We start from the raw sequence: 22683 nt of genomic DNA, 5'->3' as shown, positions 1-22683 counted from the left end.
TGTGCCTCCGGTTCCTCCTCATCCAGTACACTCTTTTAAATAGACATGAGCGTGGTGTGGCTATGAAGCGAGCATATGGTATGAGTCCAGCTGAACACTGTGCAGGGAAACTTTTGTGTGCGCTGTGGACGCAGGGTTGTGCGGGGGGTTGGACAGCAATGCCAGCATGTAACCCAGGAGAAGAGGCAGCGGTGTCACCCGCAGGTAGTGATTGTCCTTGGTTGCAGGTAGTGTGGTGCTTAGCTAAGATGTGCCAGCTCGTGTGCCTTGCTAATGAGGGTTTGTCCCGAGTAAATTGTTAGGGGGCCGACTGCCAGGCTCTTGCCCCCATTATGGCTTAATAGTGGGACCTGGGAGCCTCAGATGCAGCCATGCATGCTGCCCCTGCCCTTCCCTATCCGTTTCTGTGGTATTTCCATGACTTTCTGATGTTTTCTGGTGTTTGACAAGTCATCACCTATGCGGAGCATCGGTCCCATACAAAAATGATCGAGTCGCCCATGGACTTCAATGGGGTTCATTACTCGAAACGAGCTCTCAAGCATTACGAAAAGTTTGACTCGAGCAACGAGCAGCCGGGCATTTTGGTGCTCGCTCATCTCTAATGATAACCATATCGTTATATAGTTTCTTTTTTAGGGGGAGGGTGACACATTTCTTGGGGCTTGTGATTCTGATCTTTCAAGATTCCAGCAATGCCTCGGCTCCTGGCAGAGCAAAGTCTCCCACAATAACAGTTGGCATCAGCCACTAGGGGAAGCTTTCTGCATTTATATTCTCCCATTCATTTCATACATACAAATGTAGTAACTCCCTCTAGTGGCTGCTGCAGGAAAACAGAATTGTGTCTTTTATTTCTATAGTGTTGGATCTGTATATGTCGGAGAATCTGCTGCCAGTAATGATTATTAGGGGCCCATGGCTGGCATTATGTCGGGTACATTGCTGGCAGCATTACTAATAGAGTGTAGTCTGTTGGCATTCTCATCTGGGGTTATAATAGAGGTACTCTGGTTGACATGTCAGATGTGTCGTCTATACTTGTGGAAAGGACCAACAAAAAAAGAGAAATCTCATCTTCCATCTCTATACATATGTATTTCTGGCTGCTGTTACCTATGTTGGTCCTATTACTATGCAGGAACACCGGAGATACCCAGTAGAGGCCAATGGGCACTGCCATCTAGATGTCAGACAGTCAATAGCAATGTGTGGAAACCTGAAAGAATTTGGTCTTTATCAGATCTGTGACTAAATGCCTTTTTTCCCAGATTGTGATTTGGATATTGTTGATAGAGGACATCTATGGTCGACAGTTCTGCGTTCACTGACACAGCTCCTTCGAAGGTGAGGGATTTTGGTAATAAAACTTTTAAGAATTAAACTTAAAAGAACTCTACCAAAACCAACTTTTATTACCTATCCACAAGATACATGATAAGACTGATTGCTGGAGATCTCACCTCCGAGACCCTCACTAATCCTGAGAATGGGGCTCCTGTGTCCCCCTCTTCGGGCACTGTGGCTCTCCGTACCATCTGCAGTCAGATGCAATAGAGCGGAGGTCATGTACGCGTGGCACTGCTCCACTCACTTCAATGAGGCTGACGGGAATAATCTTCCTCAGTCACTGAGGGAAGGCGTGGGGTGTAGCATCCCCAGTGTGAGGTGTAGGGGGAAACACAAAACCCCATTATCAGGATCGGTTAAACCCCCCCACCATTTAGACTTTTATCGCCTATTCTGCAGATAGATGATAAAAGCTGTGTTTGCTGCAGCTCTTTCGATGTTTTCCACCCCATTTGAGGTGTTTTGCGGGACGAGTTGTATTTTTTAATGATGACATTTAATACAACATATGATGTATTGGAAGGTACTGGTGTAATATTTCTCCACCGGAAGTATGGGTGGAGACATGGGTTGGCCGGGCTGCGTCACAGGGGACGGGCAGGTCAGTCCTACAGCTGCGGATTCGCTGACGCCCCGCACACAGATCCCCAGAGACACATGTACCGGCTCTACCCGCGGACAGCTCACATATCTCCTCCTGATCCTACTACTGCCATCTCCGCTACTGGCCCAGCTGCCACTCTCCCCGCTGGGCTCCCCGCTCCAACTGTCACTTTCCCTGCTGGGCTCCCGTCTCAGCTTCTGGAGCGGCTGTACCAACTCTGCTCACTCTCCCCCCCCCCCCCCTCCCCGACCTCCCATGTCCGCCCCCGACCCCGCTGTCACTCTCCCAGGGGCGCGGAGCTACCACATGGAGGGGCTGGGGCTGAAGACGGGAGAGCCCCCCACAAAACAGCAGAAGCAGCCGATTGTCACCTGGCAAGTAACTGGCCGGCCAGGTGGAAGAATGCCGTCTGTGGCACACTGACGGCCGGCAGGAGCAGCATGCAGGGACTGAGGGTCCGTGGCTGAAGACGGCACAGCTGCGCAAAAGCAGAAGCCTGTCACCCGGCACAAGTAACAGTGGGGACCGGACACAGCAGAGACCAGGAGCCAATTGGCAGCTAGGGGCGTAACCGGGGCGTTAGCTCCAGGTCTGCCCAGTCAACCCCTAGCTTTCAGTGTCGACATATGACACCAGTACCGTATTGGGAAACTTTAAATTTCTAAATAGAGCGACATGAAAAAAACTGGTTTGCATAATTTTTTGTGTTGGGGTGGTGGTGGTGGGGGGGGGGGGGTGAACTGTTTTTACAGCATATGGCATGTATGGTGCAATAGAGATTACATGTCAGCTTTATTCTGTGGGTCAGTAGAATTACGGCAATATCAAAACGTTATAGTTACTTTTATGTATTACTACTTTTTACAAAGGTAATTTATCTTTACTAAAATATTTAAAATACTTAAAAAATATATTTTTTTTTACGCCATCTATTGACCCTCATAACTTATTTTTATTTTCCACTGATGCAGTTGTGTGACAGCCTGTGGTAGTTTAATAAAATAGACCTTTACGGATGCAGCAATACTAAATCCTTATTTTATTTTTTTGACCTGCTTTTTTAAACTTTTAATATTTTTTATTTCTTTGTAATAATTAAAAAAATCTTTTTCTTTTTTTTTTTAAAGTCCCCATAGGGTTCTTGAAGTTTTGATCATTTGAATGCTTATATAGCGTAATGCAATACATAGTAACACAGTACTAAAAATACACAAAAACATGGTGAAAATAGTTAAAGGGGTTGTCCCGCGAAAGCAAGTGGGGTTCAGCACTTCTGTATGGCCATATTAATGCACTTTGTAATGTACATCGTGCATTAATTGTGAGCCATACAGAAGTTATTCACTTACCTGCTCCGTTGCTAGCGTCCCCGTCGCCATGGTGCCGTCTAATTTCAGCATCTAATCGCCTGATTAGACGCGCTTGCGCAGTCCGGTCTTCTCTCTGGTGAATGGGGCCGCTCGTGCCGGAAAGCTGGTCCTCGTAGCTCCGCCCCGTCACGTGTGCCGATTCCAGCCAATCAGGAGGCTGGAATCGGCAATGGACCACACAGAGCCCACGGTGCACCATGGGAGAAGACCTGCGATGCATCGTGGGTGAAGATCCCGGCGGCCATCTTGCTAAGGTAAGAAAGAAGTCGCCGCAGAGCGGGGATTCGGGTAAGTACTAAACTGTTTTTTTTTTTAACCCATCCCTTGTGTTTGTCTTGCACCGACCTAATGAAAAAAAAAAACCCGTTTCGGCGCGGGACAACCCCTTTAATTTTGCCTATCTCGCCTTACAAAAACGGTATAGTAATCGATCAAAATGGCGTATGAATCAATAAATGGTACGAATAGTTAAAAGGTACAACTCATTCCACAAAAAAAAAACGCTCACACATCACCGTTGATGAAAAAAAAATGTTAGGGGTATGAGAGTGTAGCGAAGTGTGAACCCCCCCCCCCCCCCCTACTGAGTTAGGGCTCTTTCACATGGGCGCAGCAATTTTCGGTCAGCCGTCACATTGTGACCGACAATTGAGTGAACGAGAGGCAGCCATGACCAAGTCAAGGCTGCATCTGCCGTCCATGTGCCCATTCAGACAGCCTGGGTACGACCCAAGTACGCCGAGCCCGGGATACCGTCGGGCAGGGGGAGACAGTTTAGCTCTTCTAAACTGCCTCCCCCCTCTCACAGGCTCTTGGCAAGGCGAGAACGCGGGAGCTAGTGTGATAAGGACCCCCCTCGCGCCCCTTGTCGGCTGCCACCAATGGGAGTATGATATATTATTTATATTGCACGGTAACCGGGGTTGAAAATAAGAAAACATGCAGAATTGCAGATTATGTTCCCAAAAATTGGATAAATGCAGACTAGATTTCATCCTGCAAAAAACAAGTCGTGGAGGGAAGGTTTTCGTGTACAAAAATATCAAAACATATAAAAGTTGAATAAACTTGGTATCGCTGGAGTCGCGCCGACCCAGAGAGTAACGCTATCACATTATTTTGCACGCTGAACGCAGTAAAAATGAAATCCAAAAAACAAAACGCAAAACTTATTTTTTCCCCATTATCTCTCTAAAATTAATAAAAGTTATACAATAAAAATACAAATAAAACAAGCCTCCATGTCAACAGAAAAATTAAAAAGTCACGGCTCCTAGAATGTGACTGAAAAATAAGTTGGTCATTAAAGCGCAAACAGGTCACAAAGGGGTTAACCATATAATTTTCTTCTTCCTCTTCTCCCATTGAATCAGCCTCAGGCCTCTTCTCCTCCTAGTAAGCAGCAGCGCCGTCTGGTGGTAGCTTTAGAACTCTGGTACCAGAACATCTGGCTGCTTGACGTCACCCTGGCGTCACGTGGTCCCAGTCGGTCACATGACGTGTGCAGACTCCGGCCCGCGGGTCACATGACGCGCAGTGTTGTGTCGGGCACGCGCACGGTGGGGTCTGGAGGCGCCGGGAGATGTCTCGGTCGCCGCCGTTCGGGGCGGAGGAGGACGAGGAGGTTTCGTTGCAGAGACTTCGGGACTTCTTCTGCCGGTGTCTGCGGAGGGGGCACTGGGGGCTGGCCCGGGCCTGCTTGCCGCAACTCTTCCGGGGTCCTGATAATGGTGGAGTGGAGGAGATACTGAGGGGTCTGGTGAGAGCGCCGCACCTCCTCAGGTGGGTACAATGCAGCTGCCTGCCTGCTGGGGGATGCCCAAGTGTGCTGCCAGCTGCACACATGTCACTCAGGGAGGTACCACAAGTCACCTCATAACAGTGTGGAGCCCCCTCCCCCAGAAGCCGGCGTCCCCTCCTCCCCCGCGCGGCGACTCTCTCTCCCCCCCCCCCCCCCCCCCCCGGAGGCCGGCGTCCCCTCCCCCGCGCGGCGACTCTTCCCTCCTCCCCCGCGCGGCGACTCTCCCCCCCCCCCCCCGGAGGCCGGCGTCCCCTCCTCCCCCGCGCGGCGACTCTCTCCCCCCCCGGAGGCCGGCGTCCCCTCCTCCCCCGCGCGGCGACTCTCTCCCCCCCCCCCCGGAGGCCGGCGTCCCCTCCTCCCCCGCGCGGCGACTCTCTCTCTCCCCCCCCCCCCGGAGGCCGGCGTCCCCTCCTCCCCCGCGCGGCGACTCTCTCCCCCCCCCCCCCCCCGGAGGCCGGCGTCCCCTCCTCCCCCGCGCGGCGACTCTCCCCCCTCCTCCCCCACGCGGCTTGTGTGTAGTGACCTCTTCTTTCACTTAACGGGGTACTAGAGCCTCCATGCCCGCCTGTATCACATCTTGTATCCAAGCTAGAGGTGGTACAACAGGGTACTAGAGCCTCCATGCCCGCCTGTATCACATCTTGTATCCAAGCTAGAGGCGGTACAACAGGGTACTAGAGCCTCCATGCCCGCCCGTATCACATCTTGTATCTAAGCTAGAGGCGGTACAACAGGGTACTAGAGCCTCCATGCCCGCCCGTATCACATCTGTATCCAGGCTAGAGGCGGTACAGCAGCTCCTGTTACTCTGATATTGTAATCACTTATGACGACGTTACAATCATACGGAGAAAGTTTCCTTCCGCTCTGACAACTCCTAGGGGAGGGGTTGGTTTTACAATGAGTGTATATGGAAAAGCTCTGTGACATCCCATATGGCGGCCATAACATCTTCTGCCTTCCCAAATCTTTGCATGGTTGAGCAGTTTTGTTAACTTGCAAAGAGCCGAGCGGTGATGGCTTCAGAAGCTGTAATAGCGGCCATATCGTTGTTAACGCAGCTATCCCAGAAATGGGCAAAAATGGTTGCTTGCCATTCCCCTTGAGTATATAATATTGCTGCATTATTACACGTTTCATCTATTGCTTTTGGGATTATTGCATTTTTTCATCCGTTGCCTTTCTTGCCCATCCTGCAGTTCCGATGATGAGCGCACGCCTCAGAAGCTCGCCTGGTTTTGGTGTAATGCATTAGAAGATTGGCTCGGATGGGCGGATGTGAGTAATGCAGACAGCTTATCATTTCCCATTCATAAATCCCCCCTCATCCCCATAATGCATTATGTTTACATAAAGTCCTCTTCTCACCGCTCAAAGTGGGGCGCGGGTTTGACATCACATCCTCATCCTATTGGTTTTAATGGGACTCTGCACCCTAGTCTATACGGTGCTGATTTCAAAGCTGCTTGAAAAAAAGTGTCGTGTCACTTGTTGATGCAGATCTGCCCATTGAGAAGGGGTGAAATTCATGTGTGGATCTGCCGCCTTACAAATACATGGCCGCGGTACAAAGGAGGATGGCTTAAAGCATTCACTAAATAAAGGTTTAGCAGTGCTTCTGTAAAAATATACAGAAGGAAAGATTTCCAAAAGGGTAAGATGTATACAAATACACACAAAACTGTGAAAACAACCCATCGGTTTTAATACGTTTGGTCCATTTTGGTATTCATTTCAATAGAAATTTTGCATATGATATTCACCTATAATTTCTGGAGTGCTGGTGTTACTGAGGATGGGTCATCAATAGAGATGAGCGAACATACTCGTTTCGAGTAATTACTCGATAGAACACCGCGATTTTCGAGTACTTCTGTACTCGGGAGAAAAGATTCGGGGGCGGGGGGAGGCGTGGCGGAGCGGGGGTAGCAGCGGGGAACAGGGGGAGCCCTCTCTCTCTCTCCCCCCCCCCCCCACTCCCAACTGCAACCCCCCCCACTCACCCACGGCGCCCCCCGAATCTTTTCACCCGAGTACGGAAATACTCAAAAATCGCGGCGCTCGGGCGAAAAAAGGGCGTGGCCGAGTAGGTTCATTCACCTCTATCAATATAAGATTACCAGGAAACCCCCCTTTAAATGTAGATAAAAATGTACAGTAATTGTAAAAAGATATAAACAGACCCTTAAGGTGGTTTACAGACTTTGGATATTTATAACCTATCCTTGGACAGGTCATCAGTATCGGATGGTGGGGGTCCACCATCTAGGACCCCCCACCAATCATCTATTGGTGGCTGTGCCTGGTGTAGTGGCTTAATCCAATTCATGTTATCCCCTTAGTGACCAGGCCTGTTTGCGCCTTAATGACCAGGCCCAATTTTGGAAATCTGACATGTGTCACTTTAACATAGAATAACTCCGGAAAGGTTTTGCATATCCAAGTGATTCTGATATTGTTTTTTTTTTTGCCACATGTTGTACTTCATTTAGGTGGTAAAAATAAGCAGAATTTGTGTATAATTATTAAAAGTGCCAAAATTGGGAAAAGTTTGAAAACATTGTCATTTTTTTTTCACATTTTCAATTGTAATCTATCCAATATGTGCAAACATACTGTACAAATCTTTGCTGAGATATATATTTCCATCTGTTTAATCTTCAACTTTTTAAAAAACTTTTTTGCACTTTAATGCGATTGACGCTATCCATTGGATAGCGCCGATCGCCTTGCCGGGGGGACTCTTCGCAACCCAGGATGACAGCTCCAGGCTGTCGGCTACCTGTGGGCACTGACAGCATGGAGCTGTCACATCTATAGCCCACGTGGCCTTACTCCCTGCAGGAAACATGTTTCTACTTCCTCAGGGATTAATGCCCACTTGGCTAGGACGTAAAAACACTATGGGCTGGTCACTAGGGGGTTAATGTAGTTGAGCTACACATAGGGTACTTGACGCCATTGGTCTGTGAAGGGGCTGTGGTTCTCACACAAGCTGTGGCCTCTTCAACAGCTGACCAGTGATCCATGGCCGAGGACCCCCACTGATATGACAGTGATTACCACGTCCTGAAAAACCCCCTTTAAGAACCTTTTATACAGGACAATAATTGGCTGAAAGAGGTTTTGTCAGTTCGTTCTTTCCTGATTATCGTCCCATGTAAACAGGGCAGCAATGACGCGACAAACAAGCATGGCCTCAAAAATCAACCCGTATCCCATCCCCCAGTGTAAGCAGGACATGTGCTGCTGTCGAAAATGAAAGTGTATGGGGAATGAGCAATCGTATTAACGATAGTGTGTTTTGCGTATGTGAAGGCCCTTTAAAGAGCATCAGTCAACTTGTTATATCAACACTTTTCATTGGCCTGAAATCTGCCCCTGTAAAAGGACCTTTAGTTGGGTTCCCTGCTTGATAGCCAACCTCTCTATTAGCCGGCGAAGCAAGCTGGTAGAAAGGGCGACTCCAAACCTGGAGGACGCTGCTTGTCCTTGTGTTACATGACCGTCATTTGTTACAATGGGCGTCAAGCTGCAGCCGTGTGCTCCAGAACTGGGTCCTGGTCCTCTTATAGGTGGAGGCCCGCTCTCCTATCAATAGGCACATTAATGAATCCTCCAGCACCTCTGGTGTCCTTGTGCTGTCTGTGTTAATTCATGGACAGCATACAGACCAAATATAGCCTATAGAGCTACGAGCTATCATTTTTTCACGGACCACATGTTGTATTCTTGTCTGTATCACGGACGAGCATAAGGATGGGCCAATGCAGGTTGTGTGCCGGCCGTCCGTGTATTGGACATCGCACAGACAGGTGTCTGATGTGAGTTGTGCTCAAGGTTCCTGGGCGGCGCACGCACGGTAAGTATGCGCCTGGCCGTAGTTTGCTCTATTTCTAGTTTTTCAATTAATTCAGCGTAAAAAGTTTAATGTGAACAGCAGTATTTTAACTCTTACACTCAAATTATATTATGTCCTTTATCTAAAGGACATGACATAATCTCAGTGTATCTAAAGGGCGTGATATAATCTCGGTGTATCTAAAGGACGTGATATAATCTCGGTGTATCTAAAGGACGTGACATAATCTCGGTGTATCTAAAGGACGTGACATAATCTCGGTGTATCTAAAGGACGTGACATAATCTCGGTGTATCTAAAGGACGTGACATAATCTCGGTGTATCTAAAGGACGTGACATAATCTCGGTGTATCTAAAGGACGTGACATAATCTCGGTGTATCTAAAGGACGTGACATAATCTCGGTGTATCTAAAGGACGTGACATAATCTCGGTGTATCTAAAGGACGTGACATAATCTCGGTGTATCTAAAGGTCGTGATATAATCTCGGTGTATCTAAAGGACGGGACATAATCTCGGTGTATCTAAAGGACGGGACATAATCTCGGCGTATCTAAAGGACGGGACATAATCTCGGCGTATCTAAAGGACGGGACATAATCTCGGCGTATCTAAAGGACGGGACATAATCTCGGCGTATCTAAAGGACGGGACATAATCTCGGCGTATCTAAAGGACGGGACATAATCTCGGCGTATCTAAAGGACGGGACATAATCTCGGCGTATCTAAAGGACGGGACATAATCTCGGCGTATCTAAAGGACGGGACATAATCTCGGCGTATCTAAAGGACGGGACATAATCTCGGCGTATCTAAAGGACGGGACATAATCTCGGCGTATCTAAAGGACGGGACATAATCTCGGCGTATCTAAAGGACGGGACATAATCTCGGCGTATCTAAAGGACGGGACATAATCTCGGCGTATCTAAAGGACGGGACATAATCTCGGCGTATCTAAAGGACGGGACATAATCTCGGCGTATCTAAAGGACGGGACATAATCTCGGCGTATCTAAAGGACGGGACATAATCTCGGCGTATCTAAAGGACGGGACATAATCTCGGCGTATCTAAAGGACGGGACATAATCTCGGCGTATCTGAAGGACGGGACATAATCTCGGCGTATCTGAAGGACGGGACATAATCTCGGCGTATCTGAAGGACGGGACATAATCTCGGCGTATCTGAAGGACGGGACATAATCTCGGCGTATCTGAAGGACGGGACATAATCTCGGCGTATCTGAAGGACGGGACATAATCTCGGCGTATCTGAAGGACGGGACATAATCTCGGCGTATCTGAAGGACGGGACATAATCTCGGCGTATCTGAAGGACGGGACATAATCTCGGCGTATCTGAAGGACGGGACATAATCTCGGCGTATCTGAAGGACGGGACATAATCTCGGCGTATCTGAAGGACGGGACATAATCTCGGCGTATCTGAAGGACGGGACATAATCTCGGCGTATCTGAAGGCCGGGACATAATCTCGGCGTATCTGAAGGCCGGGACATAATCTCGGCGTATCTGAAGGCCGGGACATAATCTCGGCGTATCTGAAGGCCGGGACATAATCTCGGCGTATCTGAAGGCCGGGACATAATCTCGGCGTATCTGAAGGCCGGGACATAATCTCGGCGTATCTGAAGGCCGGGACATAATCTCGGCGTATCTGAAGGCCGGGACATAATCTCGGCGTATCTGAAGGCCGGGACATAATCTCGGCGTATCTGAAGGCCGGGACATAATCTCGGCGTATCTGAAGGCCGGGACATAATCTCGGCGTACCTGAAGGACGGGACATAATCTCGGCGTACCTGAAGGACGGGACATAATCTCGGCGTACCTGAAGGACGGGACATAATCTCGGCGTACCTGAAGGACGGGACATAATCTCGGCGTACCTGAAGGACGGGACATAATCTCGGCGTACCTGAAGGACGGGACATAATCTCGGCGTACCTGAAGGACGGGACATAATCTCGGCGTACCTGAAGGACGGGACATAATCTCGGCGTACCTGAAGGACGGGACATAATCTCGGCGTACCTGAAGGACGGGACATAATCTCGGCGTACCTGAAGGACGGGACATAATCTCGGCGTACCTGAAGGACGGGACCTAATCTCGGCGTACCTGAAGGACGGGACCTAATCTCGGCGTACCTGAAGGACGGGACATAATCTCGGCGTACCTGAAGGACGGGACACAATCTCGGTGTATGTGTCTTGTTTGCACTCTTCACATGCTGGCTGGTATCCAGGATAACATTTCCTTTACGCACCGGTGAGCGAGGATTTCTGTTCTGCTTTTTGGTTGAAAGGAGTTTTATAACAACAGATCACTTTTCTTGAGAAATGACAAAATAGAAGCCGTCTCACCTCACAGAAAGTTGTGAAAAACTTTTTACATTCAACTGTTCCTACAGGAAAATATTATTGTTCCCTTTGTCTCTTTGTGTTTATGTCAACATTTCTTGGGGTGTACTTTTAGTGTTGTCATAGGAACATTGGGGCTTACTTGGATCTGCAATTCATACTCCAGTCTAAGTAAACTGGGCAGCGGTGTAAGTGCGACAGATGTATTAAGAGGCGCAAGCATCTGTTGGCAGGCTGGCACCCATACCTGCTACCAGCTGGTGTATGTATCCGCTATAACTCAGGGCCCTTTTACATGCAATGATTATAGTTTAGCTTAACGTTGGACCGGGCGATGCTGACTGCTAATCTTTCAGTGTAAACGCTGCCAGCGATGGATGAGGGACAGTAATTTGTTCACTTATTGTTTGTCGTTCAGTTTTTGCAGGTGTAAAAGCCGTGTAAACAGGCAGTCATTACTCGATGAATGTTCGCCCGTTGTGAGCGAACGCAGGCGGCCAGAAGAGATCTCCGGCCCGCTACGCCTCCATTCATTGAACGATTATTGTTCCTGTCAGGCGCTTAAAGGGGTTGTCCCGCGCCGAAACGTTTTTTTTTTTTTAATTCAATAGGCCCCCTGTTCGGCGCGAGACAAACCCAATGCATGGGTTAAAAAAACAAACCGTTTAGTACTTACCCGAATCCCCGCGCTGCGGCGACTTCTTACTTACCTTACCAAGATGGCCGCCGGGATCTTCACCCACGATGCACCGCGGGTCTTCTCCCATGGTGCACCGTGGGCTCTGTGCGGTCCATTGCCGATTCCAGCCTCCTGATTGGCTGGAATCGGCACACGTGACGGGGCGGAGCTACGAGGACCAGCTCTCCGGCACGAGCGGCCCCATTCACCAGGGAGAAGACCGGACTAGACGCTGAAATTAGACGGCACCATGGAGACGAGGACGCTAGCAACGGAACAGGTAAGTGAATAACTTCTGTATGGCTCATAATTAATGCACAATGTATATTACAAAGTGCATTAATATGGCCATACAGAAGTGTATAACCCCACTTGCTTTCGCAGGACAACCCCTTTAAGTGTCTGACAATTGTTCCATGTCAAAGGACACGTAAACCAGTGTCTGGCGTAAATTATAGTGACCGGTAGCGCCCTCTAATGTCAGGCCCTGCTCATTTTTTATTTTTTTCCCCAAAGCATGAATCCTCAAAAAATTGAGTATGTTGTTTAATACATATGCCCCATTAGGGCTCTCTCACACGAACATATTGTTACAGCGTATTCTGGAGGGATACATTGTATCAATCTGCTATAGGCTCCATACCAAAGTATGCGCACAAGAAAAATTGCAGCACGTTCTATCTTGGCTCGTATTGTGCATGCATATACGCCAAGATAGTGCATGGCGATTGGCGTCGTGCAGCAAGTACGCAGTATAATCGCGTACTTTCTGTGTGCCACGTGTGTCTCCCACGGGCATCGAATTATGGCCATCTGAGCTTGGCCTTATGTAAATCTAAATCTGCATCCACATCAGTGTTGTTTATTTGTATGATCTCTCGGGGTGATACATTCCCCTTATGATTATGCGGAGCTTGTAGAGCACAGTAGGTGTTGTCATGTGGACACTGAATCAGTGGAGCTACATGAATCGGTCTTGTAGCTGCAGTCATTGACCGCTCCATAAAGGAGTAGCAGGAACTTGTCACCTCTCTATTGGGGACTACATGTAAGTATGTGCCTTACAGTGCTCTCTGCTTTGTGTTTTAGAAGCCGCCGGTGGATAATCTCAAGGATGAGACGGAGTTTCTTCTTCTACTGGAGGACTTTCACAATGAGGCATCGGAGCAAACTGCGAAGGTAACATCTGACAAACTAGTTTCAGAACCTGTTTGATTTGCCCAGAGTGAGGGTATCTAGCCGCTCTCCCCCTCGCGGGGACTTCACATCTGTCTTGGTCTGTTTCCTATTCACTACTGCTGTACTCTGGTGCAAGACATTAAATTAACGCAGGTCTGGACCAACCTAGATTCTTCTAGATGCCAGCTGTTATACGCTGTGGGTAGGAGTCCTTACTGGTTAGTAGTGATGAACGAAATGTCTAGCAAATGCATTGCAATCAGGCATGGGCAAGTCTGACCTTACACATCAGTTTTTGAAAGCTGAGCTCTCCTTAAAGTGACCCTGCGGTCCTACACCTGCTTTGATTGATCATTGCTAGCCAGTCTCATCAGCATGTAGCGTCTTAGACTACTGGTGCATACTAATAATACACAGTACATCTGGTAGTCAGAGAAGCAGTTCGGCCATCTTTGTTTCTCCAGGACCAGAGGGTCACTTTAATGGTAGTCACACTATGACATGCCTTGCCCGGGCGTGGGTGCAGGATAGGCCATCAGCTTCCCCAGGCACCGCAGCAGGCCCCACTTCCACTTTGCTAATGTGTGTGGGGTTTTGATGCATTTTGTAGATTCATAAGTGATATGTTGCTATTACTTTGGCCAGCTTTTTTTCATATGGGACAAAGTTTATTAGCGTTTGGTACGGGTTTCTGTAGGCTAGGTGCCCACTAAGACTTGTGTAGTCACTAGAGATAAGCGAGCGTACTCGGAAAAGCACTACTCGCTCGAGTAATTTGCTTTATCCGAGTATTGCTGTGCTCGTCCCTGAAGATTCGGGTGCCAGCACGGAGCGGGGAGCTGCAGGGGAGAGCGGGGAGGAACGGAGGGGAGATCTTTCTCTCCCTCTCGCCCGCCCGCTCTACCCCGCTCCCCGCTGCGACTCACCTGTCAGCCGCAGCGGCACCCGAATCTTCAGGGACGAGCACAGCGATACTCGGATAAAGCACATTACTCGAGCGAGTAGTGCTTTTCCGAGTACGCTCGCTCATCTCTAGTAGGCACCTCTTGGACAGTTTGTGGTGGATGGTCATTGTACCTTCAACAACCACCAGCTCAGTCTTGCTGTCCTAACTGGTTGCCTTCCAAATCACGACTCCAGCGGTCAGACCTGTGCGGTGCGCTGAAATCACTGCAGGATAGGCCCTTTTCTCCAAAATGCAGACAGGTACATTGACGATTACCACTTTGCCCCAAAAAGAATTGGGACTTGTCACTAAACAGAACTGTTCTCCATTCAGGTCTTCAGTTGTGTCTACTGGTTCACCAAGTTAGTCATAGCTGGCAGTCAAATCACTGTATGCGGGTGCGGGAACGCAACGCATTTCAAACAATAGGTTTACAATTGTTAGTGGGGTGACTCTGGCTCCAGCCATGGCTTGGATCCGTGCTGTAGTAACCCTTCTATCAACAACTGACGTCTCTATGATTTGGCGGTCTTCACGTGGTGTTGTCCTTCTGCCTGGACCTACACCAGGTCTGCCCGTAATGCCGCATTCCTGTGTCCACCGAGTAATCACTTTTTATGGACATTGCACTACGGCCTGTCCTTCGGGAGATTTTACGACATGAGGCTCCATTTTTAACATGTCTTACTTTCAGACAGGTTGGATAAATGAGCGTAATTGAATTTGAACTCTATGATTTAACATATCCGGTCACAAAAAGTACGCCGGTAATACACGGACTTCATCCAATTTTTGGTTATTCAATATCGTCACATGCAGAGACTTTGACCCAAGTTTCATACATTTTCTGCTTCTCTGTCTGGGTGTCATACTTTCAGTTTCCACCGGTGCAGTCGTCTTCGTGATTTGTTAGAATTCCAATGTTGACATTGATCAAGATTGTGTAAAAGCTCCTTTTACAGGGGCCGATTGTACTGTGCAACACAAGATTTGTAACAGGCGGTTTATAGTAACTTTAGTGCGCTGAATTCAAATATGATATCCGGTTTTTTCGGCCACGTAAGGTTTTCCAATTATGGGGAATAATGTAATCCAATTGCCATTGTATTGTATTATTTAGAAATCTGCTGATGCAATTAATCCAGCCGGCTCGCCATTACCCTTGCTTAATAAAAAGTGATTGCGCAACTATTTTGCAATCATTGTTACACACGGCGTGCTGACTGAACACTTCTGAATAACTAGAAAATGAGACGTGCGGCTATTATTCAGCTTTACCAGTGTAATCGGCATGTTTTAATGTTACAGAAACATATCAATTACTTTCTGTTACGAAAGTTTTTTTTAAATTTGTTGCACAGTGTTATCATGCAAATGGCTTGTTAGGTCAAGTGCTTTGCACAATAATTGGCCCATTTACATGCAACCATCTGAAAGATTTAGCAATCTATTTCCATAAAGTGTTAATGGCTGTTAACACTTAGCATCTTCATTTGCATGTAAAAGGGCCTCTAGGAGCTGTTTGCAGAGCCCAGGGTGTGGTTAATCACACGCCCAGCTGTGCGTACAGCTGCATTGTTCTGCTCCAGGCTCCCAGCAGATTAGTGTTATCAGCCATCTCCCACGGAGATAACACCTTGTGTGGTCCAGTGAGTGTGAGAGATACTTTATCACTCGTTGACCGATGGATTTTACGTTCACCTTAAAATCATCGTTCAGACGAAAAGTGCACAGTGCCCGCGTTTATATGTAACGATTATCGCTAATTTTCGGCCGTTTGAATGAATTTTGAGTGATAGTTACGTGTAAATGAGCCTTTACAGCGAAAGACGGATTAGCGATAAATCATGAAAACCATAGGATCATTGTTGGCCTGTCTCTGCATCCTTTGGTTTAAACTGGCAGTCTGTCATCTGTGAACGGATGACCTGATTACTGTGAATGGAGGCGGGCGATCCAAAACTATCTCCACCTCCCTTCACTGAATGATGATTCTCCACAAGAGCGATCGTCGCAGGGACGGCTGTCGGGCGCCTTGGTGTCCAACAGTTGTCCCGTGTAAAGGGGGGCTTATAAGTGGAAGTAACAGAGTCCTGTCCCCACTTCCGCTGGTTGTATGTATCTCACGTGTATGTGTTACATATGAAGCATTTATTTATTGTGTTAACTGACTGTAAATATTACTATAGCTTCCTGACCACCATTGTTTTCCTCCATAGGAGCTGTATGAAGCATTTCTATACAGTCACTCCGAATTAAAGGACAGCAGAAGGGAAAGCCCAAGTCCTCGGCTCAGTGAGGCTACAATCTCCTGTCTATGGGGGCTTTTATCCCAGAATCCTCGGCTGGTGCAGTCACTCATAGGTTTTCTACTAGTGGATGATGGCCACCCGGCTGTGGCGGAGTACAATCTCCACCTTCTGAACATCACTGTGAACTTCCTCTTAGACTCGTTGTCATCACTGCGGGAGGCGGACGAGGCCGGGGCCACCGATGGACGTCCTGTGTCATGGACCGTGCATCACATATATGATGTCTTAAGCACCATGCACTTCAGTCTGGAGCTCCAGGCTGCTGAGCTCAGGCGGTTATGTGAGGAGCTCCATCACCTGGGCTCCTACAAGGGACTTCTCTCAGAAGATGACGTGCAGGCGTGCATGCTGCGGAGGCACAACTGTGGGCTCGTCAGCTTGTATGGTGCCGTGTCTAACGAGAAAATAAGGGCCCGGGTAATCGCTCACAAGTCTCCTGGGAAAGGTTTGTAGAACGATATGTGGGGCTACATTCATACCGCTTTTGCCGTGTCCGTTTGCCATATGCACTGTGAACGTTCCCGGCACATATGTCAAATGTAGCCATAGGCCTCCGTTTATCTGACGGAGGCCAAATAGTGTCCCTTCAGCCTCTTTTGGGCTGCTGTACCCAAGTATACTTTCTTTTTAGCTACATGGAATAGCGCAGTCTGCAGCGCTACCGCAGAGCCTATGGGTGTTGGCTCTACACCGGCCTCTGTCCGAGTACCCAATCGGCATACAGTGTGACTTTTCCTGTTCCAACCATTTAGCAGTTTATAGATGTATCACCTTAACAAAAAAAAAAACGGAAAACTTTTTAAAAATATATTGCATTACTTAACCCCTTTGTGTCCAGCCTGTTTTGTGCCTTAAAAGACCAAACCATTTTAAGAGCCCTAACCTGTTGACATAGCCAATGGAGGGCTTGTTTTTTGGGGGCGAGTTTTATTTTCTTAATGGCCCTACTCTGCAGTGTATATAATGTGTTTAACTTTTATTACATTTTTTTGGGGGGGGAAGTGGTAAAAACGGCACAATTACTGCGATACAAAGTTTAAGGTGTTTTTGCACCTAATAGTTTAGAGTTCAGATGTCAGAGTTCACGCCTGCTTCTACAGAAGATACATCGTTGGCTCGTTCACTCGCTAAATCGTTTAGTCATGCACATTCTCTTGTAAGAGGACGACTGAACGATTGGTATTTAAACCGCATGATTTGCATGAAGTGAATGATGAATAATAAGTGAATTATCGTTCACAGTTGGATTGCTGGCCGTGTTTACACCGAATGATTGTTAAACGAGTTTTTGAATGATCGTTCCATATAAAAGGGCCTTTATACAGATTTTATTTTTAGTACTTTTGCACCATAAAAACACGTTTTTTTTAAACAAAAAGAGTTGAATCCACTTCACCGCATTCTAAAACCCGTAACAGTTATTTTCCAGCAACAAAGCTATATGGGGGGGGGGGTCTTGTTTTTTGCGGGAAGATTTGTACTATTATGGGTACCATTTTGAAACGCATGCGACTTTTGTATTTTTTGGGGGACGTGAACACAATATAATAGCAGTTCTGGCTTTACTTTTTTAAATCCTTTCTAAAGCGTTCACGATGTGCAATGTAAATAAAATATTTTAATTGTTTGGGTCATTACAAATGTAATAATAACCATTATGTGCTTTTTTTTAAAAAAAAAAAAAGCGGTATTTTATTCACTAAAAATTTTTTTTGGGGGGGTGTTAGTTTTTTTTCTTTAAATTAAACATTTTGTTGAACTCTTGACACTTTTTTTTAGTTCCTGAAGGGGGCTGAAGATGTGATTGTTCTATTGCAAAGATAGAACACTGCATTATGTAGTGCATTCTACTAAGCCTACGACAGCAGCCGGTTATACTCTGTTGGAGGCAGTTCTAATAGGTTTCGTTACATTGCAGACTTTGAGGTCTTTGTCAGGCTTCTGGCTGCCATGGGAACCCATTGGTAGCTTGAAATCTCGCTTCGGGGTGCTGATAGTTGACAGAAGGAGCCCCCTTTCCCCTGTCATCTGCTTCCATTCTGCAGTTGCTATTAATTGTGGCACATAAGGGGTTAATCTGCAAGTATCTGAGGTTTTCCTGGTGGTTAGAGCAGGAGCCTAGCTGTCAGTACTCGGCCAAGCCACCGCCTTAAAAAGATGTATGCGCAGGGTTAAAGGCCATCATCGAGATCAGTAGAAAGTTGTATTGTGGTCATGAAGGGGTTAAGGTACCTTTTACATGGGATGATTATCACTCGAATAGTGGCTTGAAGCAGCGATGGTCATCCCGTGTTCACACGGCTACTAACAGGGCTCTGAGAGAGCAATTGTTTAATAGTCACTAGTTGCTTTATTTCTGGGACCTCAAATGAAGCGTATAGCGGCAACTTCTTGCTCAGTGTAAACAGGAGGCGTTTAGTCTTCCAACAACTGCCTGTTCACTGTGAGTGGAGACGAGCGGTCAGGATAGACCTCCGGTGCGCTCGGCCTCCATTCACTGAGTGACTGGCTCTCTGTGTGAAAGCCCAAGAGCCATAGTCATAAGCGGCGCTTATGTAGACGTGCGCGGCCATCTTTCTATTGTAATCTCTACGGCCCCCAACTCCCACCTCATCATATACAGCATTTATGGGATACTCCGTGGATATGCCATAAATGTCTATGGTTGAAAAACTCCTCTTAGTCTGATTTGTATGTTCCTTGAAAATCTATTTTAGTTTTATAGAGGATTAGCACGCGCTAACGACAATTACACTGACCGTGGGGGTGGTCGCCTGGCTCTCGAGTACAAGGTATTTAACCTAAATGCACACCGATGCAGATTTAGGATCACAGCGATAGGACTTAGTGGTCACATCATGTTTAGTCCTGAAGTTGCATCTAAATGAACGAAAACCGGATTCAGACAGAACCAAGGATTTTCATTAAACGGAGACCATTAAGGGGGTTTCTAGGATTAGAGAAACATGGCGGCTTTCTTTCTAAAGCAGTGCCGCCCCTGTCCATTGGTTATATCTGGTTTTACAGCTCTGCTCCATTGAAGGCAATGGGGCAAGATGCAACCACAAACCCAATCTACCCTATGCACTGAGGTGAGGCTCTTCTTGGAAGAAAGCAGCTATGTTTTCCAATCCTGGACAAGCCCTGACAAGGCTTCGGTTCCCTGCCGGTATTTGTCTTACATAATAGCATAGTATTCTGCTTGTTTTTACACGAGAGGGCTGGACGTCCCAGCAGAGAATGGCTCAAACAGTAACCAATGTCTAATTAAGAAGATGCGTCACCTTTTACAGAATATGTCCTTCTCCAATTTCTTCCAGGAGCAGCTCAGGAACTGGGCGATACAGAAAGAGCAGTCCTTACTTTATTCTACAACCGGGAGCAGGCGAGGCCCTGGAAGGACATCTATTTCTACAGTCTCTCTGCAGGCAAACATTTCCTGGAGCAAATTCTGGTCAGTCAATATCCCCGATCTGTTGGTCCATTAGCAAAACTGAAAATACACCCACTGCTTGACCCCTCCTGCTGGACCACACGCGACCGAGCCGCTCAGTTACTACTTGGTAGAATTCCAAAATGATGGACATAAAGGGCTTGTCCCGCTTCTAGCTGTTTTACTATTTAATGAATGGAACTCAGCTCCAACCCTGGACACTGTGCAATGTACGGAGCTTCTGCTTCCTGCAGCTAGATGTGGGGCAACCTCTTTAACCCCTTAAAGATGTGGCCCCCCCTTTTTCTTTTACATTTTCTTTTTTTTTTTTCCTCCCTTTAAAAAAAAAATTGTAACTCCTTTATTTATCCCATTGACGTCGCTGTAAGAGGGCTTGTTTCTTGCGGGACGAGTTGTATTTTACAATGGTGCTATTTAATGTATCATATAATGTACTGAAAAACTTAAAAACTTTTACAAAATTCTAAGTGGAGTAGAATAAAAAAAAACAAAAAACGACATTCCGCCATCTTTCAGTCCGTCTTGTTTCTACGGGTACAAACTGCAGCAAAAATGACTTGATAACTTTATTCTATGGGTCAGTACTAGGGATGAGCGAGTATACTCACTAAGGCACTACTCGCTCGAGTAATGCGTCTTAGCCGAGTATCTCCCCATTCGTCCCAAAAGATTCGGGTGCCGCTGCAGGGCGGGGAGCTGCGGGGGAGAGCAGGGAGGAACGGAGGGGAGATCTCTCTCTGCCTCTCTCCCGCCCGCTCTGCCCTGTTCCTCGCCGCAACTCGCCAGTCAGCTGCGGCGGCCCCCGAATCTTTAGGGACGAGCAGGGAGATACTCGGCTAGGGCACTTTACTCGGACGAGTAATGTGCCTTAGCGAGTATACTCGCTCATCCCTAGTCAGTACGATTACTACCATACCAAACTTGTATAGTTTTTTTTGCTGTACTACTTTTATATTTTTTTCAAAGACATATAATTTTTTTTTAATTATTTTCTGCTGCCATCTTCTCTTCGCAATAACCTTTTTATTTTTCAGTTGACGTAGTTGTGTGAAGGCTCATTTTTTGTGAGACATCCTGTAGTTCACGTTCGTACCATTTCGGAATACATATAACTTTTTAATTGCTTTTACTGCATTTTTTCTGGGAGACAGGGTGAAGCCGAAAAAGCACATTTCTAGCGTTCTTTTTTTTTTTTTTCGATAACGTTGACCGTGTGGACACGACGATACCAAATATGTATTTTTGTTTGTTTTATGATTTAGATTTTTTTATTATAGATTTGGCAAAAGGAGGGGGATTTAACTTTTTTTTTTTTTACAATTAGTAAAACTTTATCGATCTTTTTTTTTTTTTTTTTAGCCCCCCACAGGGCACAACTAGTAATGCTTTGATCGCTCCTGCAGTATGATGTAATGCTACAGCATTGTATCAGACTGCTATTGGGCAGGCAGTCTATCAAGCCACCCCACGGGGACAGCTTGATAGGCAGTCTGATAAGACAGCCCTGGGGCCTTTTCTTAAGGCCCCCGGCTGCCATGACACCTGCATGGGATCTCATCGCGGGGGAAGGCCATACAGGCTCCCGAACATCGTTCGGAGGATTAAAATGCCGCTGCCAGAATTGACAGCGGCATTTAAAGGTTCAATAGCGCTGATCAGCCACATGGCTAATTGCAGATATTGCCCGCAGTTGTCAGCTGTAATAAACAACCCATGCTGTATGAAGAGCGGTCGCTCTGCGATCTCGCTTCATACATAACGCCAATGCTGCATGACACAAATGTCCTGGAGCAGTAAGGGGTTAAAGTTAAAATGGTCATACAACTGAGATAAGACAAAGCGTTAAGTCAACAACTGTGTTGACCCTAAACGCTCAGCTTCATGGGAATGTATTTTTCAGTGAACTCCAACGTGGCTGATCCTGGTTTTCCCTGACTTCTGCCATCAGTGGAGGATTGGGTGGCCCCATACACATTAGTTAGATGATCCCACGAAAATTGAGGGGTCTGGACAGCTATTATTCAATATGTTTAGTCATTTTTTTATCTTTAGGTGTCGGTGAAGGAGGGTGCCAGGGAAAAAATGTATAGTTTTTTTTTTTTTGCAAGTTTCACTTTAAAATTGGTCCCATTTCTCCCTAGGCTGACACTGTACAGTCAGAGTATGCAGGGACATCTCCTACAGGCGGAGGGAATAATCACACTCACTGGTCAGGTTATTCTTGCCTTTCCAGAAAGAATAACAGAGGAACGGCACAATGTGGAGATAATCCAGAATTGTTGTCTTTTGGGGAATACAAGTATTAAGTAAAACAGGAGAGCCGGCAGCCTCTGTGTAAAATTTTGCTCCAGTCTGCAGATGATGCGGCATCCAAAGTCGCGTCATATAGCTACACCTAATGCTCTGTATTGCTAGTTTCTGATGGTTGGGAGTGGTGTTCCCTAACCTCTTCCTGTCGCACATACAGCTATATACGTCCTAACCGCACATACCCTATGCAGTAAGGATGTATATAGATGCCCACAGCATCTGCTATGTATGCAGCGGGCCCAGGATGCAATCCTGCTCCTTACATGGTGAGTATCTGCTCTTTGACAGCAGCAATCGGAGATAACCCTGCGTGCGGCTGTTACACCTTTAAATGCCGCTGTCAATTCTGACAGTGGCATTTATATGTCCTGAACTGTCCCACGGCAATAAGATTGCGAGGTTGTCATCTGGGTATCATGGCAG

At 47.1% G+C, this 22683-nt stretch overlaps 1 protein-coding gene across 1 annotated transcript in view; it reads left to right on the top strand.

Annotated features, from left to right (window-relative positions):
* The first annotated feature begins 4905 nt into the window (after positions 1 to 4905).
* ZFYVE26 (zinc finger FYVE-type containing 26) overlaps positions 4906 to 22683 on the top strand; it is a 76132-nt gene continuing 58354 nt past the window's right edge. The window contains exons 1-5 of the mRNA XM_066608680.1: positions 4906 to 5106; positions 6325 to 6403; positions 13149 to 13238; positions 16404 to 16941; positions 19817 to 19950. Coding sequence (XP_066464777.1) covers positions 4907 to 5106; positions 6325 to 6403; positions 13149 to 13238; positions 16404 to 16941; positions 19817 to 19950 — 1041 coding nt within the window. The 5' untranslated portion in view covers position 4906. The remainder of the gene's footprint in view (positions 5107 to 6324; positions 6404 to 13148; positions 13239 to 16403; positions 16942 to 19816; positions 19951 to 22683) is intronic.

This window comes from Eleutherodactylus coqui, chromosome 6 (genome assembly GCF_035609145.1).
Source record: "Eleutherodactylus coqui strain aEleCoq1 chromosome 6, aEleCoq1.hap1, whole genome shotgun sequence".
Lineage (NCBI taxonomy): Eukaryota > Metazoa > Chordata > Amphibia > Anura > Eleutherodactylidae > Eleutherodactylus > Eleutherodactylus coqui.
The sequence above is the reverse complement of the archived record's forward strand: the minus strand, read 5'-3'. Positions and strand labels throughout refer to the sequence as shown.